General features: G+C 41.8%; 1 protein-coding gene across 3 annotated transcripts in view; it reads left to right on the top strand.

Annotated features, from left to right (window-relative positions):
• MYH7B (myosin heavy chain 7B) overlaps positions 1 to 20,733 on the top strand; it is a 72,193-nt gene that overhangs the window by 9,821 nt on the left and 41,639 nt on the right. For all 3 annotated transcript variants that reach the window (XR_005744476.1, XM_040330644.1, XM_040330645.1), the window contains exons 3-12: positions 1,848 to 1,951; positions 2,296 to 2,439; positions 4,680 to 4,836; positions 6,728 to 6,755; positions 10,100 to 10,196; positions 11,908 to 11,931; positions 14,790 to 14,882; positions 15,049 to 15,112; positions 16,212 to 16,310; positions 18,175 to 18,278. Coding sequence is in view for 2 of the 3 variants with exons in the window: in XM_040330644.1 (XP_040186578.1) it covers positions 1,848 to 1,951; positions 2,296 to 2,439; positions 4,680 to 4,836; positions 6,728 to 6,755; positions 10,100 to 10,196; positions 11,908 to 11,931; positions 14,790 to 14,882; positions 15,049 to 15,112; positions 16,212 to 16,310; positions 18,175 to 18,278 (914 nt within the window). In the remaining variant the exon portion in view is untranslated. The remainder of the gene's footprint in view (positions 1 to 1,847; positions 1,952 to 2,295; positions 2,440 to 4,679; positions 4,837 to 6,727; positions 6,756 to 10,099; positions 10,197 to 11,907; positions 11,932 to 14,789; positions 14,883 to 15,048; positions 15,113 to 16,211; positions 16,311 to 18,174; positions 18,279 to 20,733) is intronic.

Raw genomic sequence — 20,733 nt, 5'->3', positions numbered from 1 at the left:
AGGTGCTTGTTGCCTGGCACCATTTGTATACTACAAAAGAGGAGCATAGTCATGAAGAACGTCTCTTGTTTCTCACTTGGCCAAAAATTGAGCAGTATTCAGGTCAACCTTACAGCAAAAGCAGGTCCCAGCACCTGCCCGAACCACATCTCATGTAAATCGGTCTCTAAATCTTAAAAGGCCCTTGTGCCACTTCACATTCCGCACAAACGGTGTGTCTGTCCCTGCATACCCCTTTAGATGAGGTCAAGACTAGGGATGAGCTTGGGCGCATTCAAATCTAGGTCTAAGCCTGCCTGGAAGCTGTCACCTGTACCAGGCCATTCATCTTGGGCCAGGCAATTCCCCACCCCGTATCTACATGTATATTACGGGGCATGTGTATGTGTGGCTGCCGGGCGGGGAATGTCTCGTCTGCTTATGGTTGGAACAGTGCATATGACAGCTTTCTGGAATGCTCTCTCATGTTGGACTAGGATCTGAACATGCCTGATCTCATCTCTAGTCAAAAACCAGGTGATGATTTGCATTTCTTTCTCCGTTAGGTGCACTTTGGTGGTGACCAATTAGTCAAGTTGCTCACCAAAAACACAAGTGGCTCACTGCTTTTAGTGTGTCAGTATCAAACTGCAGATGGGACCCAAAGGTGACTGGTAGATTTATGTCAAACCACCATTTTCCATCCGTCTGGCGGATCGGATGAAAACTGTCTCTACGGTCGTCTTCATCTGATTCCCCATAGAGTAGAGCCTGAATGGTCCGCCCTTGTGAAAGGGGCCTTATTGTCTATTTTAAACACTAAGGGCCATATTCTTATAGATCTCCGGCGGCGTAACGTATGTCCTTTACGTTACTCCGCCGCAAGTTTAACTGGCAAGTGCCTGATTCCCAAACCACTTACCTGTAAACTTGCGGCGGCGTAGCGTAAAGTCCACCCACACAAGCACTCCTAATTCAAATGATCCTGGTAGGGGGCGTGGATCATTTAAATTAGGCGCGCTCCCACGCCGATCGTAATGCACATGCTCCGTCGGGTAAATTACCCGACGTGCATTGCGCTAAATGATGTCTCACGGACGTCCATTTGTTTTGAAGGTAACGTAAATGGCGTCCAGCGCCATTCACGGACGACTTGCGCAAACGACGTTAAATTTTCAAATTTCGACACGGGAACGACGCCCATACTTAACATTGAGTACGCCACCTAGGGGGCATGTTTATCTTTACGCCGCGTATCGCTTACGGAAACAACGTAAAATCACTACGACGGGCAAGCGTACGTTAGAGAATCGACGTGACTAGTCATTTGCATATTCTACGCTGACCGCAAAGGAAACGCCACCTAGCGGTCAGCGTAGATATTGCAGCCTAAGATACAACGGCGCTGGCCGTCGTATCTTAGGCACGTTTAAGTGTATCTCAGTTTGAGAATACACTTAAACATAGGACGGCCTTAGAATCGGACTTACGTCGGCGAGTTGCAGTTGTGGGGCAGCCCGATTTTACTTGAACGAGTCGCGTTCAGCTAGCAGCACTGTTTGCGAAACATCGTAGCTGTGGCATGTACAATTCTCTGTACAGCTGCCTTTGCAGCTTAGGGAGAACAGTTAGAGGGGCAGCAATGGTTTAATCTTGTTTTTTACCATCCCTCCCCAACCACAAGTCTAAACTAAGCCCTAATATTAAATTAGGATCCTTTAACTTTGGCCTGTTTTAGGTGTTCAAGTTTATAAATTACAGCTGAATAGTGATATATTAACCAAAAAAAAATAAAATGCAATGAGTTTATTTAAACAATACAAGTGTAATATGTAGTACTCCAAGATTATATTTTTCTATCTTTTTAGGTAAGAAGAAAGCCTGGATTCCAGATGAGAAGGAAGCTTATGTTGAGGTGGAAATAAAGGATTCTTCAGGTGGCAATGTCACAGTGGAAACTAAAGACAAGAAGGTGAATAAATATTTTCTATTCAGTGTGCTGCATAATTCTTCTCTGTCTACTTTATGTTTTGGACAGCGCATGGAATTTTGAACCTCCTGTCAGTTTGTGCCTCATTGGAGAGATTTCTCTTTACTTCCTGTCCCAAAGACACAACAGGAAGTTAGAAGAAATCTCTTCAATGTAAAGTGAATTTCCCTTTTAGACAGTTGCCACTGGAACAGTTTTCTCCATTGGAAGTTTTGATCTCATCTCCTTTGACAACACTAACATTTCAGATTTCCCCAAATTTTCATGGCTCGGCATAGTGTGATGATTCAGCCTACATATTATTTTGATTCCATGTTTTTTTTCAGACTCTCACTGTGAAGGAAGATGATATTCAGCAGATGAACCCTCCAAAATTCGACATGATTGAAGACATGGCGATGTTGACCCACCTAAATGAGGCCTCTGTGTTATCCAACCTGAGGCGTCGCTATGCCAACTGGATGATTTATGTAAGAGACTTAGAAAGTTCTTTCAAATGTACTGGTTAATTGAGCCCACTAATAGAAGCCATTTTGTTGCCTCTCAGTGTGTTTTTTTTTGCCAATGCAAAGTTCTGAGACTCCACCGGTGTAAATGTAATGGGTGTCTTCAACCACATGGCACACACAGGGGCAGATCTGGATCACAACTACATCAACATGAGCGGACTGGTCTCTCTTCCCCAGGTGGTACACTACCCCACTGAAAATAAGCACTACTCATGGCATGTTCCTTATTACTTTTCTTTCAGGCTGGGTTCACAACATTGCGAATTTTATAAGGCTTCCCCACATCAAATTCCCAATAGCAGGAGATTTTGACCGGCTCTCTATGGAGCTCACCCATCTCTGCATCGACTCTGATGTGAATTTGAACATGAGCCATTAGTGTCTTTCGCAGGGGTCAAGTCCTGGGGAAAAAAGTGTGGGAACTCCCACCCACTATCCACTCCCCCACCAAAAAAAAAAATGATACGCTCATATGCATAATTACTAAACTGCATGTTTTTTCTAGATCCCGCGATAACTCGCGGCAGACCTCCGCAATGTCTCCTGGAAACAATGACAAAAGCTCCCAGGAGACATTGTGGCATCGAGGAAGTGATGGAATACCCGCACACTACCTGATGAATCCATAAACAGGAAGCGGCCAGTAACATAAAGGATTACTAAGGTTCGCCTGCCCCTGACAGTGACTCGAGCTGGGCATCGCCACTTAGTGAAGGATTGGCTCGGCTGCTCTAGTCCTGCAAAGGGAACTGAGTTCCTGCTGTGAAAAAAGTGCAGGAACTCCGTTCCCACGCGTTCCCGCAGGACTTGAGCCCTGGTCTTTCGGTCCGTTTCATGCCTGAATTCAGCCAAAAATCTGACCTGAAACGGTGAACCAGAACGCACCGGACCCCTGCTTGGAGCCGCATGCGGCGATGGTGTGAACCCAGCCTCACTTGCCAACAAGTGCCCTATCATCTCTTAGTCTTCTCACCACCCACCTCTTGCTCAGTTGTCTTATGCAATTATCTCTATCTTACACAAGCAAAATAATGGCTCCAAGCAAACCACATGCACACCCTTAATATGGATGGGATGCACTAGACATCATCATGGCCCAATGCACGGCGCACCTGGCTAAACATTACCTACACTCTGGGACAATCCAGATGACAATGATGGAAGAACTTGGGACCACCAAACCACAAAGACAAACAAAGTCACTAACATTTGACACCAAGGCATATACTTCCTACATGAAAATGCATACACTATTACAAACTGAAAAATAAAAGTCTGTCCTGGGAGTAATTTACCCCTACACCCAGGGCCGATCCGCCCTATAGGCTCACTATGCAAGCCACTTGGGGCCCCACAAAGCTGTGAAGGGCCCCCCGAATTACTAGAGGCCCCATCTGGTGAGAAGTATTTTTCAGCCCCTCACCCCGCTTCTCAACTCGCTGGCTGCATGGGAGAAGAGGTAAGAAGTCAACACACCTCCCGATTCTCACTTTAATGTAAGATGTAATTTCTGACAGCAGAAACCCCCCAACCCCCGCCCCCCCCCCCCCCCCCGCTTCTCAACTTTAATGTGACAAGTCATTTTGCTTAGGGCCCCAGGGAGGTCAGGATCAGCACTGCCTACACAAACACAAATGATCAGTGTTGATGAATGGTCTGTCAGGTTAATTGCAACTTTTGATTGGTTAAGGATAAAAAAAGAATTTGAGATATTTTTGAGCCACATGCTCATGGTTCTCCTGACATATCCAGGTGCCCACAACCCTCCTTCCCCATAGGTATATGTTCGTAAAAAGATCTTTCTTGAAGGTCGTTCAACAGTCCATACACAATTTTCCACTTTTTATAGTTTATAGGCAACAAAAGAAAGTTTCTTTCAAGTGCAGGGACTTTTTCTTACATTTTAAATGATCCTTTTTTGCATTTTAGGTACATCTCACAGATCTGTGCCTTAGTGACATCTACAAAAAAACATTCCCACAGCTGGGTAGCCGTTCTCGCGGCTTTATTTAGACTTGTGTAAAGAAAGGGAGCTTGTTTCATGCCGTTTGTGTGACTGATGATGTTCTAAGATGATAAATATCTCACTAAATTCACCGTGAAACAGACGCATTGAAGTTCTTGGAACTGATCTGTAGGCGCTTTATAGTTTATGAGCGCAGCTGTCGCCTAGCTCATGTCTGTCTTTTTTTTCTTCTCAGACGTACTCCGGGTTGTTCTGTGTCACTGTGAACCCATACAAATGGCTTCCTGTGTACACACCCACCGTAGTTGCTGCTTATAGAGGCAAGAGACGCTCAGAGGCTCCTCCCCATATCTACGCCATCGCTGACAACGCATACAATGACATGGTGCGGAGTAGGTATCCAGGAAAACAATGAGCTATACTTTGTTGCTTTCTCCACTGTCTGATGAACATTGAAACATTTTAAACTTCCCAATTTAAAAAATTCCCTAGACTGATCAATATATGGGCAAATTTAAGTTGGGTTTTGGTAAGCCTTGTCTCCTTGAAAGTTCAGGAATCCAGGCTCGTTCTCTAAGATAGGGACAGTGGACAAATTTGTCTGTTTATTGTTTTGGCTCTCATTACGTTGGAACCCCAGGCAATTTTTTATGGCTTTGGATAGAGTGGGTATAAGATCGAACCTCTGTTGCATTCTTTTTTTGTCTGTGAGTGACCCATTGGGTAGCTTCCTGCCCAGGTGACCAATACCTGTGATACCAGATGTGATTGGAAATCTACCCAGCAGACAATAAAAACCAGACAGAAGATCTATTCCTTGTCCACACTACTAAAAAAAACTGTCCGTGTGCCCAATAAAAAGATTTTGCTTAATCTCCTGTCCAGGAGATCAGTGTCTCCAGAGCGGGGAGTTTAGGTGTTTCTGGTGAAGGGTACTATTAATGTTACAGCATATAATGACATTTTAGACAATTGTGCACTTCCAATCTTGTGATAACAGTATGGTGAAAATGGTGAAATCCCTTTTCTGTTCCATCATGACTATGCTCCTGTGTACAAAGCCAGCTCCACAAAAACATAGGGCTAGATTCACATAGATCAGCGGATCTTTAGATCCGCGTGATCTATGTGATTTAAGATACGCTGAGGCAAGTTTGAGAGGCAAGTGGGTAATTCACAAACCACTTACCTCCAAACTTGCGGCGGCGGATCATAAATCCCCCGGCGGAATTAAAAAATTCCGCGGCTAGGGGGAGTGTACTATTTAAATCAGGCGTGTCCCCGCGCCGATTTAAATGAGCATGCACAGTCCGTGAATTTTCCCGGCGTGCATTGCTCCCACTGACGTCGCTAGGACGTTAGTGGTTTTGACGCTTACGTTAATGACGTCCATCCATATTACAGAACGATTTACGCAAACGACGTGAAAAAAAAAAAATTGACGCGGGAACGACGGCTATACTTAACATTGGCTGCGCCTCATAGAAGCAGGGGTAAGTATACGCCGGAAAACCGCTACGGAAACGTCGTAAAACCACTGCGTCGGGCCCACGTACGTTCGTGAATTGGCGTATCTCGCTGATTTACATATTATTCAGAGTAAATCAGCGGGAACGCCCCCGCGCCATTTTTAAATTGCAGATAAGATCCGACGGTGTAACACAGTTACACCTGTCGGATCTTAGCCATATCTATGCGTAACTGATTCTCTGAATCAGTCGCATAGATACGACTGGCCTAAGTCAGAGATACGAAAGAGTATCTGGAGATACACCGTCGTATCTCCCTGTGAATCTGGCCCAATGTTTGGTGTGGAGGAACTTAAGTGGTCTGTACAGAGGCCTGACCTCAATCCTACTGAACACCCATGAAATGAATTGGAATGCTGATTGTGAGCCAGTTTTTTTCATCCAACATAAGCACTTGATCTCACAAATGCTCTCTGGCTGAATGGGTACACATTTCTACAGATACTCTTGTGTAAAGCTTTCCTAGAGGAGAGTAGGCAATTGTAGATGGAAGAGAGGAAGGTGTGGACTCTACATGAATGTCCATGGTTTTGGAATGGGATGTTCAGCAAGCTCATATAGGTGTAATGGCTGGGTGTCAACAAACATGTGTCCATATAGTGTAGTCTCATCGAGGGCTTTGAACCCATGTCTGCTAAGTACTGATCACAAATGATATTTATTTTAACAAACATTTTCTCGAATATATTACAAATTTCATAAGCACCAAAGTCTGTGAAATTGCTGATTTTTTTTTTTTTTTGCTGTATTTTAGATCGTGAAAACCAGTCTATGCTGATCACGTAAGTAATTTTTGGAGAAATACGTATATAATTACTATAAAATATGCTTTGTAAAATGAGTAATAAATGTATGCCCTCTTTCTGGAAATATTAGAAAATATATTTTGAGCAATAGCACTTATCATCCTTTGTCAATAAGCTCTTTTTCACTGACTAACTTATACATTTGCCATAAAATTAAATGTAGGAAGTTAAAATTGTTGGTAGGAGGTAAACTGTATTGATTGCAATGATTTAGACATTTTGTATGGTGATATTTTTGATAGAATAAAATAAAGAATAAAAAAAAATGTAATGTGGCTAAGAAGCTAATTGAGGTAGGGACTCTTGTTCTGTGACCAATATTCAAAATAAATTGAGAGAAGAAAGAACTTGGTCTAAAGCAGTAGTTCTCAACCATCTGGCTCTAGCCCACTGCCGGGGCGTAGCTTCCCCTCTCTAGGGGCTTAAGCTAGCTGCAGATCCCCTAAGCTCCCACAATGCTTCCCAGCTCCTATAGTGCTACACAACCTCCCAATTTGGCCTGCAGTGTCCCTCAACCTCTCACAGTATCCCCAGGCTCCCTAAGAGCCGTCAGTCCCCAGAGTACTTGTCTCCCACATTGCCCCTAAAAAATAAAAACAACCCGCTGGAGAGACCTCCAGCCCCATCCAAAGACCCCATCCCTCACAGTTGCCCCCAGCTCCCTCCAGAAACCTCAACCCCTACTTGGCTACCAAGTCTGCTGCAGAGTTCCCTAACCCTCTCCAGAACAACCAATAGCAACCCCCAGGCCCTTCCATTCTTTTATGTATATGTATAAACTTTTTATTTTACTGTTAGGGCATGGAAGGTTTGGGAAGAATATACAGGTCCTTGGTCTCAAGAAGGTTGAGAACCATTGGTCTAGACTAGAGCATATTACTTACATTTACTTTTTTAAGTCCCACCTATTTTCCAGTGCATAGTAATTTACAGTGAAACAAATCCGTTATTTTTTATTTTTTTACATTTTTAAAAACTTTTAACTGCGTAGCATAAAGCTGCATGGAATCAGGAGATCTCAATACTGCTCTGTCCATGGTACAGCAGCTATGCAAAATGGTATTATCATTGCACTGTAAGGCCGGCCATACACGGTTCGAACCAGCCGAGATTTGAACCTTTAATGGGCAAGCTGAATGCACACCCCACCGGGAAGAGGCAATTGCTCGGCAGGAGGGATTTCCCTGTCAGCACTGTCTACGTTGATGGGAAAATCGTGCAATTTTATTTCCTGCAGCCTAATATTCACAGCCTAAAATGTTAATTTCTGTGCATTAAGTGCGCAGAAAAAGTTGACTTAATAGAGAAACGGGTACACCCTTTCTTCCTTGGCTCATACTCCCCTTACCTTTGCTCCCCTAACACTTTGCCTGCTGGAGCGTTGTGATAGATCTGGAGATTCTAAGTATAGGGGAGCATGGAAGCCTCTCTTCTGCCTATGATTCAGTTCTGAGTGCCCCAGAGGGTCCTTAGTCCCAACTAAGCTTCAACCAAAGCTGAGTATGAGCAGGGGACTGGTGGGCCAGTAGGTAAACCTAGTTCTCTTTAATCAATCCGTGCCTGCAAATGTAACACTGGCCAATTAGAATTATGTTACCAAGACCTGTATGTGTGTTACAAATAAATCAAATTTGCAATGGACATTCAATAACGAAAAAGCTGCTAATGACAGCCCAGCCAATCAGCGCTGCTTTATAAATTTGGCCCTAATACTGTCTCAAGGATTATAAAGTGATAGTAAAAATGTAGCTCTTGATCCTCCTAAATTTTTAATACTGGACAGTTTAATTCAGGCATCAACTCCAACATTCCTTATTTTAGACAATGGACTCAGAGTGATAGATTCACATACATATATATATTTGCAGACGACAAAAGCTAAATTAAGAAGCACACCAGGCACCGCGCACATCACAGAAGCACACCATGACCTAATTAGGTAAAGCAGAGATCTGGTATTAAAATGCCTGGCTATTCTCCTTTGGTGGCAATCCCTCTATCATTGTCCATAGCCTTTGTTATCTGGGACTGTAATAAGTCAGTCTATTCATAGCAGTGAAATCACTTGAGAACAATTGGTCAGCGCAGATATAGAGCATTAGAGTTTATCAGCATTGTCAGTCCCTGTAACTCTACACTCATACTGAGCTTTGTAGCAAAGCATCACCATTTCATACACACTTGACTGTATTTAGATGCAAGAACAGGGCTGACAATGGAATTCTTAAATTCTTTGTATTAAAAAATGCCGTTTTGCATTGTATATCCAGGTTTTGGGACTGTAATTTGTACATTGTATTTGCACATTTAAGGCTTGTTATTCCACCTATGTACATGTGACGTGACTATTCATTTTTTTTACTACATTTACTTTACAGAGTAGTAGACTCTCCCTCTAGTGGCTAACTTTTTATTAAGCAGTTGGCCAGCACCTCCACAGAACAGTTAAGATGACCCTATTAGTCCTAACTAGCTCTTGTTTGAAAAGTCTTTTGGGAATGGGGCTTATCTGAGGCTACTGAATGCAAAAATAGTTTTAAATGCATGATATCAATCTGGGGTCTCCAAACTACGCCACATCCAGCATGCTAGAAGACTTTATCCAAGTCCGCATTACCTGTCTGTGAAAATACCCCAGCTGGTTGGCAGTGGCTTGTGTATCATAATATGGGAACTGGCACATCCACAGCCAGCCATGTCACCTTGGTGGGCTCTCCTGGATGTTAAGGAGGACTCTTATGGGCTCTCCTGGATGTAAGGGAGGACTCTGGGGGGCCTCTTTATAAAAAAAAAATCAGCCCATGAAATCCACAACGTAGCCATGTATTGAAAAGCTTGGAGACCACTGATTTATATAAAGAGAAAATAAAGCATTATAAACTATAATTTTCCAGTTTTTTCTTTTGAATGCTTTGCTTTATGTTTGCTGGGAAACTCTTTTACTCAAGGTCTTCTTAATTTCATCTCTTTGTTTATCATATACTGAATGTACGGTATATGCTTGAACATTTCAGCCAGTTTCTAAATTAGATGTTATGAATATACATTTTACATGTCTCCCAACAATTTAATGTCTACAGTTGGAGCAACTTTAGGTTCCACCCTAAGTTCCTTCCTAAGAAGCCCAAACTCCAAATGTTTAAAGAATGTATTGTAGATTTCAAAACCATATATATAATTTCTTCAAGATAGTAGCATTTAGGTTTTATGCATTTTCATTGTGGTTTGAGTCCAGTGTTATATATCATCACCGGTACAACCTAATGATACTGAATTACTCTTCCTCCATTTATCATCTACCATCTTTCCGTTACCCCAAGTGGAGAATCCGGTGCAGGCAAAACTGTTAACACGAAACGTGTAATTCAGTACTTTGCCATTGTGGCAGCCCTTGGTGAAGGGATCGGGAAGAAGAGTGTAAGAACGTGCCTTTGGCAGCGCTTCCCTTGCCGTGATTTTCCCATTTATTTTTGTACCCATTTATTTTTGTACCCCTATTACTATCTTCTTTTGCTTTTTTGACTTCTTGCTTTCAAACTGGCTTTCTACCCTTTAACTTTAACTAGAGTATCAATATACAGTACATGTTAATAAAACAAGGCTTGTACTAGCAATTTTGGTGACGACCACAAGGGTTGATCTGTTGAAAGTATTTTATAGGCTTTATAAGTGGATGCAGATCTATAGACTGACTTGCCTTTGCAAAGTTCACAAAATGTGGTCTGGTGTGCTAAAAGATTTATAAATCCCCAAATTTTGTAAATGGCGATAACTCCTGTTGGGGAAATGTCCTGTTACTTCCTGCCCTATAGACACAACAGGGAGTGAAAGAAAAATCTCTCCAAAGTGAGAGAAATCACTTTTTATTTAGGGCAAGATCTCCTCTCTATTCATGTTCTGGTAACTTGAAATTTTGAAATTCTGCCTCGCTGTCAGTCTCCATGACAACAGTCACCAGCACAAGTAGAAGGGACGCAGACATAAAAACCTGACAAGGATCCTTCCCTACTCAATCCAAAACGTAAAAAAATAAATTTGGGCTTTAAATATACTTTAGCTACAGCTCTGACAGTTTTGTGTTTCATGTACTGAAGTGTGGCTTTTGATCAGCCAGTCTGATAAAAAAAAAAAAAAAAACTGATTCTACACAATCAAGGTGGGTGGGGGAATCTTTCTGCTGTGCTACTGTTGTTTGGCAGTGGGACCCCTCCTCCGCTCGAATACACTGATCAGCGCCGCAGCCAATTGGCTGCAAGCACTGGTTAAGCCCAAAAATATACTGATAGTCTCATTTGAGAGAAGTATGGAAATGGCCATACATGGATTGAAATTCAGCTGGCTCCTGTTGAACTGGCTGAATTATAATCCATGTATGGCCAGTTTAAAAAAAGATACATAGAGTAACAGTGAGGGTGCTGCAGGGGAGGCGGTTGGGGGCGCTTAAAATGCGGTTCAACCGCATGTTTTTAACGCCATCCAACCGCAGGTCTAAATGAGCCCTTACACTGCCACATCTAATTTATGGTCATACACCAGGTGGCTCCAGCTTCACACAAAGACCTTATGGAGCTTGAAACTTTCTACCTCCTGATGTTGCAATACTAGTCTTCTCTCTTTCCCAACTGGCACTAAAATATTTTTACGTACTTTTTAAATACTTGCTTTTCATTTTCTCTGTATTCCTATTAGCTTTTTTTGTAATCCTGTTTTTTTTTTTTTTTTTAAGACCATCTGCTTTATTCTTAAATCATCTGGATTTAACAGCCTTTCATTCATATTTTCTTTCATTTTATTTTAATCGCTATCCCTTTTTTTAGTTTTTGTGCAATTGATTCTCTTTGGCTTTTGCTTTATACCGCGTATTTGGTTTTTCTTCTTCTTCTAATTGAATTATGGTTTAAACATTTCCCTTTTGCTTCTTTACAATTTTTAATGATTTTGTTTTTTATCCTTGATTTTGTTCCTTCCGCATTTTGGCAGCTTAATACAAAGCTATACATTACTTGGCAGCTCCTAAATACCTATTCATTGACAGTTTTAAGTGGTTTGGTGTCCTGAATAACCATCGATAAATTAATGTCACAAGATTGATAATTATTTTTTTTTTGCTTTCTTTTACATTTTGTAGCAAGCTCCAGCCACCAAAACTGGGGTAAGTGGTATATTTTAATATATGCATGTACGCATACTACAGTAAAACCGCTTTTTATTTATTTTGCAGTACAAAGTGCACAGGGATTATAGAGCCTAAAAAAATGCACAATGTTACTTATAATTTGAATAATGGTTGAAAAGGGCAAGTGTGTCATAGTAGAAATAAACTAATGTATTTATTTTATTTATTTATTAATTTATTTATTATTTTATATTGTGTAAGATGTATTTCAGTAAAATTATTAGTATTTAGTAAAAATTGATTTTTAATAAAATATTTTGTGTTTTAGTACAATGTATTTTTAGTAAAATATTTATTATTTAGTAAAATTTGCACTGCCCAACTGCCAAGCACCTTTATGACAGTGAACTTGTAACTTGGAAGGAAGATCTGTTTAGCTGCAAACTTAAAAATGAGTAGAAACATAGAATTGTGATGGCCCGGATGGCAACCCCCCTTTTGTTTTATTTCTTTTTTATAAAAAATAAATAAAAAAATTATATACTTTTTTTTATTTTTTTATTAAAGGACCCAGAGGTCCCCATGGCCCTGGATGGCTACCCCCCCCCCTTTTTTTTATAAAAAAAAAATTATATATATTTTTTGGTTTTTGTAAGGGGCCCGGAGGTCCCCAGGGAAACCCAATTTTTTTATTTTTTTGATCATCAGCACCCAAAGCCCCCTGACCTCAATTCACGGCGGCAGCACCCGCTTCTGAATTCGCGGCAGCCCCCCCGCTTCTCAATTTGAGGCGGCAGCACCCCCCACCCCCCCCCGGTTCTCTGCTCCAGGGGGCCCATGCCTAAAGCTGTGTAAGGGGCCCCATAATTCCTGATTGCGACCCTGCAGACATTGGTGGAGGACCGTGGGTTACAGAAACCTTCCCGTGGGCACGACCGATCTGTTTGCCCTTTAAGGGATGTTCGCTTATGCCTCACCAGGAGATTGGCCACCTCATGGCGACTGCATCTACGCTCCTAGCAAACAGATTTGTGTACATGGGAACCATAGCATAACCGTACAAAATTATGGCTCACTGAGCCATGGTCATGGTAGAGTATGGCATTTAACCAGTGGATGTGCAGATACATGCAAACAGCGATGGCTTCTCTACACCTGTCATGACTTTGTACATTCTGAGCGGCCACCGCTGTTCCCATACAATTGTCCGAATCTGCTGATTTATGCCGCTGAAATCTGGTGCATGCCCTTTATCGCCTGTGTGAAGGGCCAAAAAGGTACAACTTAAAGTGCTGCCTGTTTTTCCATTAGGGGGAATCCTATTAGGGTTAACCTGATTTTATTCAGTAGCCCAGACTTTCAGATTTTTTTTTTTTTTGTTTTATACTATGAAGTTGCTGTACAAATGCATTGAAACTGTGTTTATTGCCATTCTTGCTGAAAAAAGTGCAGGGCAACCTGCTTGAACTGTTCCTGGTTGTCCCTGCCTTGTGCATGTTTTCTTGTACTTGGACGTTTAAAAGATTTTGTAAGTTTGCCCACTTACAAAGAAATGAAGGGTCTATAATTGTTAGCATAAGTATATTTTAAATGATAGAGACAGAATATCAACCAAAAACCCGGAAAAAACATATGATACAAATGTTATAAATTGAGTTGCAGTTCAGTGAGTAAAAGAGGTATTTGATCCCCAAGCAAAACATGACTTAGTATTTGGCGGAGAAACCCTTGTTGGCAAACACACAGGTAAGATGTTTCTTGTAGTTGGTGACCAGATTTGCACACATCTCAGGAGGGATTTTGGTCCACTCTTCTTTACAGATCTTCTCCAAATCCTTCAGGTTTCTTGGCTGTCGCTTGGCAACACGAAGTTTCAGCTCCCTCCAAAAAGTTTTGATAGGATTAGGGTCTGGAGACTGGCTAGGCCACTCCATGACCTTTGTTGCCTTGACTGTGTGTTTTGGGTCATTGTCATGCTGGAAGACCCATCCATGACCCATCTTCAGTGGTCTGGCTGATTGAAGAAGGTTGTCATCCAAGAATTTACAATACATAGCCCCATCCATCGGCTCCTCAATGCGGCAAAGTCAGCCTGTACCTTTAGAAGAGAAACAGCCCCAAAGCATAATGTTTTCACCTCCGTGCTTGACTTGTAGAGATGGTGGGCCAGATTCACAGAATAAGTACGCCGGAGCATCTGCTGATACTTCGGCGTACTTTCAAATTTGCCGCGTCGTATCTTTATTTGGAATTCTCAAACAAAGATACGACGGCATTTGGCTAAGATCCGACAGGCGTACGGCGTACGTCGAATTTAAAAAAAAATTTTTTTTGCGGAAGTCGTTCGGGAATATGAAAGTATGTAACGCATGTCGCCGTTCAAAAAATTACATCGGGGCGATGTCATTTCGCGCAAAGCACGGAGGGAAATTTCAAAACGGAGCATGCGCAGTACGTTCGGCGCGGGAACGCGCCTAATTTAAATAGAACACGCCCCATTTGAATGAGGCGGGCTTGCGCCGGACGGCTTTACGCTACGCCGCCACAAGTTTACAGGCAAGTGCTTTGTGAATCAAGCACTTACGCTGAAAACTTGCAGCGGCGTAACGTAAAGGGGATACGTTACGCCGCTGTAAATATTCGTGAATCTGGCCCATTGTTTTCACCTCCGTGCTTGACTTGTAGGGATGGTGTTCTTAGGGTTATAGTCAGCATTTTTCTTCCTCCAAACACAGCTAGTCGAGTTAACGCCAAAGAGCTGCAGGGGTTCAAATAATTATTTTTGCCACTGTATATACATAATACATTATTTTAATATTTTTTTTATGTGAAATAAATAAATAGATTTCTCAATAACATATTTGTGAAATACAATCTATCTATTGTATATTCAGGGCACCCTAGAAGACCAAATTATTGAAGCTAATCCAGCGATGGAAGCCTTCGGCAATGCCAAGACCCTGAGAAATGATAATTCCTCCCGATTTGTAAGTTGTTACAAAAATTTGACATATCATAATTTGTTGTTGGAGTAATAATTTGCCTTTTATGAATGATTAAGCGCTATGTTATGTTGTTAACCTATTGTGTTATTTAAAGTATATGCTGGTGGTTTGTGTTTGTTACCATGTTACAAAGTATTCTTTCTCATAGGGGAAGTTTATTCGAATTCAATTTGGACCTACTGGAAAACTGGCTTCATCTGACATTGACATCTGTAAGTTTCTCAGCAAACCTATTCTGGTCAGAAAGTACAAAGGTCTGCCATTGCATTGATGCATTTCTAGACGAGCTGATACTCTCTCCTCATTAGGGATGAGCAGAGTGATTCTAGCAAAATTATGCTGCAAAATGACTGATTTTGCTGTTGCAAGAGGCCACTGCCAAGAATATTCAAAGTGTATTAAAACCCACAAACAAAAATTACATTTATACTAGGGCTGTTACTGATCAAACATTTTCTGTTCGATTAATCGTTTTTTTTTTTTAATCGATTAATCGATTAATTTCGATTAATTATAACGCACATACAGATCCAACTACTTTCAGCTGATCTCCTTGGATATAAAATCGATGTAGCTATATAAACTGTAAAAATGGTGTGAGTAATACCAAGCGGTATCAAAAGCAGTCATAAAAACATGTAGCTAAGTATGATACTGGTATAAAAATGTGTACAACGATCCCACTGCTGAATCCAGATGAGGAGAGGTTAACATCAGTCCGTCGGCATGTAGATGTCCCATGAAGGGAACTATCACAACTCCCAGTGGATGGTTGTAGAATCCCAGGTTGATAGAGGGAAGTGATAGAGGGAAGTGTAGCATGCAGATATGAAGGCACAGCAAAGGAGCCCTTCAGATGGACACGGCAAGCCCCGCCGGTGTCCGTGACGTCACCGGATCTCCGACGGAACTCTCCCTGAAGGCCCAGAAGCCGGCGGAGAGGTGAGTACCAATCAAAATAATTTTAATCGATCAAAAAGATTTTGATCGATCAAAAAAAATTAAAGATTAATCGATTAATTAAAAGTTAATTTGCACAGCCCTAATTTATACATATTTCATACTCATATAGCAGCTGTTTTTTTTAAATAATAATAAAAAAAATACTTCAGGATCAGCGAGTATATATTTTTTTAACTTGAATCGATATAAAAAAAATGCTTTTATTAGTATATTTAACAAACCAAAACTAGGAGCAACTTAGAGACGTTCGCTGTTCGTGTTTACATTTTTTTCGCAGTTGTAAAATTGCTTTCACTTCATAATGTTATATGATAATAGCATAACAAATATTTTCATTTATGCTTTTAGACCTTCTGGAAAAATCAAGAGTAATTTTCCAGCAGCCTGGAGAAAGAAGCTACCATATTTATTACCAGATCCTGTCTGGGAAAAAGCCAGAGCTTCAAGGTAACATAACCTAAAATCTGCCCATACATACAAACCATGAGCCACCTGATCGAATTTTTTGGTGAAGCGATCCTGGTCTATGAGATGGCATATCAATATGAATTGATCATTGAACAAACCATCCAAGCTTCTGGATTCTGTGTGGAACAGATGCAGCTCGCATGCATTTGCTAAGAGAATAGTGTTTGGGGAGAGAAGCCAGTTTAATTTCAAATTCACCAAACAATGGGCTTATAATATAATATAATATATATTTTTTAGCCAGATATATGAATATTTTACACATATGACATTGGAAATATTTTTTATATTTTCATATGCAACTTTTTTTTGCAAGCTTTCATTGCTCACTTTAGCTCCTCTGTTGAAACATGTCTGGTGTTTTCAGAGCCCAGTATGATAAGGTGAAATTAAAATACACAAGTGAATGAGTCAAAGCAGTGACATCTTCCTCCTCCTTTCCTCTCCGTGCTTGTCTATGCAGTTGGCTCCAAATAAAGTTTCAGTCAGAAACTGTAAGGCCTCGTACACACGACCGAACATGTCCGCTGAAACTGGTCCGTCGGACCAGTTTCAGCAGACATGTTCGGTCGTGTGTAGGGCCGACCGGACAATTATCCGGCCGACCAGACAGGTTTCCAGCGGACAACTGTTTCTTAGCATGCTAAGAAACATGTCCGCTGGAAGCCTGTCCGCCGGACATGTCCTATGGTCAGTACGACTCATCGGACATGTCCGCTGGCCCGAGAACCCGCACATCGCGTCAAAGTGATTCGACGCATGCGTGGAAGCATTGAACTTCCGGCTTCGCATGTCGCCGCGTCATCGTCGCCATCACGTCACCGCGTCATCACCACGTATTCTTTCCGTGCGGAATTTGGTCTGATGGTGTGTACAGCCATCAGACCAAATGATCCCAGCGGACATGTCCGATGAAAACGGTCCACGGACCGTTTTCATCGGACATGTTGGGTCGTCTGTACGAGGCCTAAATGGAAAATGTCTTCTGTTATGCTCTCTTTAAAACTTCTATAGTGCTCTGGGAATCCTGTGTCATGGCATACTCTGTATTTATATATACACTTTATGGCTATCAATTTGTGGACATCTGACCATCACCCTTATATGAGCTTGTTGGTTGTTGGACATCCCATTCCAAGTCTATGGGTACTAATATAGAGCTGCCCCCCATTTGCTGCTATAACAACCTCAACTACTGTGTGTGTACATGGCATAAGTGTGTGCCTGGATAAGGGGGGGTGAAGAAAGAGAGGATTCTAAGGGCTTCTATGGGGGTGGCGCTACATAAGTAACCCTCTACACATCCAAAATCCTCTGAATTTCCAGAAGCTAGTCTCAGGCCTCATACAGTACACACGACCGAGTTTCTCTGCAAAAAACAGCAAGAAACTTGCTGGGAGATATTTTTTTGTCGAGGAAACTGGTCGTGTGTACATTTTTGTCTCGGAAACTGTCGAGAAACTCGACGAGCCAAAAAGAGAGCAAGTTCTCTATTTCCTCGAGGGGAATGGAGAAACTTGCCTTGTCGAGTTCCTCGACAGCCTAACAAGGAACTCGACGAGGAAAACGATGTGTTTCGCCCGTCGAGTTCCTCGGTCGTGTGTACGAGGCTTCATTGTTTAGGTACAGAGTCTACCAGGGATGTTCTTGCTTGTTCTCACATAATAAAATATAATATTTAACTCACTATAAAGTTAAAAGAGCTGAAGGTAACAAGACTATGGCCTGTAGACTGACGGAGGCCGTGTTCAGAATACCCCAACAAGAACCTCAGATGTCTATGAAGTGACATTATGTAAAATGGATATATTTTGTCTAATTCCCTGCAAATGTTTTATTACAGATATGCTGCTGCTGTCCACCAACCCGTACGACTATCACTTCTGTTCACAAGGTGTAACAACTGTGGATAACGTTGACGATGGGGAAGAGCTTATGGGCACTGATGTATGTGATCTAAATTAGTCTATCAATATATCTCATCAAACCATGAAAGAAATTCATATCAGATGTATTACAATGAGTAACAAAGTATTTTCTCACTCAGTTAACATTTGCCATTGCATGTGAATGTAGACAAATATTGCTTTAGTTACAGCTGACTGCTTTTCTGTGCTAATATTTAATGGGAACAAGTTAGTAGTTTTATGCAAAAATTGTGGCTCAGAAGGGTAGGGAAGGCAGACTCTGTGGGGTTGATTTACTACAAGAGCAGTTGCTCCAGAGCTTAGCAAATGAGCAGAAGCTCTGCTGACTTCCATTATCCAATCATGTGCAAGCAAAAATGCTGTTATTTTTATTTTCCTTGCACATGTATTCTTTGCAAAGTGAAGCTTTAGACCTTCAGTTTTGACGGCTCCTATGGAGCGTCGAATGTCAGCGGAGACATGTCCGCTGACATCCGATCTGTTAAAATCGGACAGATGGCGATACGTCCCCCTCCGTCCATGGCGGATCGGGTGAGATCTGATGAAAACGGACATGCTGTCCGTTTTCATCAGATCTCCCCAAAGAAGGCAGCGGCGCTGCACAAGCCCCTCCCCGCTCAGTAAGCAGAGAGGGACTTGTTATCCGCCGGCTCAGCGGAGAGATCTCCCGCTGAGCCGTAGAGTCCGCCTGTGTGGAAGAGGCCTTACCTCATTTACTAAGCTCTGGAGCAACTGCAAAGTGCACATTATTTATGCCTTTAGTAAATCAACCCCTGTGCCTTCTGCCACATCATGGGAACTCAAGACACACACTGATCAAAGGGCACGCTGACCCAGACTGCACCACAGGGTATTTAAATATACAGTATGTATACTCTTGCCTTATTACAAAAATTCTGTAGCTGAAAGTCAGTTTCTCCCCTCTCCAGCATTGGAATTGGCATGCACTCCTATGTCATTACTTATGATACAGGACCAGTAGTGAACGCTGGTGCTGCATGGTACGTGATGACATTTGCAAGAAGGGTGGCAACAGGGCCAGCAAAAATAGCGGCTTTGAAGGACCGGTCATCACAACCTAAGCCTTCAGGGGTGGGGGGACTGGGATTAGGGTAAATATTCCTCTGTTCCTAGATCATCCTCTATTAAAATAAGCCTTTTTTTAAATGTATGCTAACAGTTATGCCGCGTACACACAACCATTTTTAATGGTCTAGAAAAAAAAAACTTTTTTTCAACCCGATTATTGTTAAACCGGCCTTGCCTACACACGATCCTGAAAAAAAAATGCTCTAGCAAAGCGCGGTGACGTACAACACGTACGACGGCACTATAAAGGGGAAGTTCTATTCGGATGACGCCACCCTTGGGGCTGCTTTTGCTGATTTTGTGTTAGTAAAAGACGATTTGCGCTTTTCAGTCTGTTACAGTGTGATGAATGTGCTATCTCGAACGCTAGTTTTACCAGAACGAGCGCTCCCGTCTCATAACTTGCTTCTGAGCATGCACGTTTTTTTCACGTCGTTAAAGCCCACACACAACCAATTTTTATGACGTTAAGAACGACAACGTGAAAATTTAGAGCATGTTCTAAATTTTTAATGGACATTTTTTACGTCGTAAAAAATGCTCTGGAGCCCACACACGATCGTTTTTAATGACATTAAAAAAAAAAAAACATTTTTTACATCCCGAAAAACCGCCATGTGTACGCGGCATTAGACTTTGATTTGTGATATTCTGAGATATTGAAAGGCAGTTGATACAATTTCTTTAGCATTTTTCTTAAGAGCCAGTGACACAGATCATCTGTACAGACTTTGTGCATGACCCACTGGGTCATAAGTTGAGATGAGGCGTATTTGGATCCTAGTCTGAACCCTCTTGAGCAAGCCCATCAGGAATCTGTCTCTGTACTGGGCCAATCATATCTGTCCGAGACATTCCCCACCCCACAGCCGCATGTATACCCAACCCTTGTATACTTTATGATTGGCCCATGCAGATGATAGCTTCCTGGCGGGCTTGTGCATGTTGGTTCAGATCCTAGCCCGAAGACGCCAAAACTCATCAAAAGTTATAACCAAGTGATATCAGGCAGAAAACATCTCTATCAGTTCCTACATTACCAGCACTAAGGAACAGGAATTATTCTACCATTTCCTCTTGACTTGATTTGGACTTGAACTGAAGTGGTGTCTGACCCCAGGTGGAAATTTCAGGATATTGTAACTCTTCATCTACATCTATCTTTAGGGGTCCCAAAATTGTTTTTACATAGAGGCCCTTTTATTAGTGTATCCACAACTGAACTGGATAATCACCAGTGACAGCTTGAGTTTTTACCAAAAATATTGACTGCCTTAAACCAAATCAGAAATCAACTGACAAGGCCTGGAAAAATATTGTCACTGACTTCTAATGAATAAAATTTATTATTATTATTATACAGGATTTATATTGCGCAGCGCTTT

This window comes from Rana temporaria, chromosome 12 (assembly GCF_905171775.1).
Source record: "Rana temporaria chromosome 12, aRanTem1.1, whole genome shotgun sequence".
Classification (NCBI taxonomy): domain Eukaryota; kingdom Metazoa; phylum Chordata; class Amphibia; order Anura; family Ranidae; genus Rana; species Rana temporaria.
The sequence above is the reverse complement of the archived record's forward strand: the minus strand, read 5'-3'. Positions and strand labels throughout refer to the sequence as shown.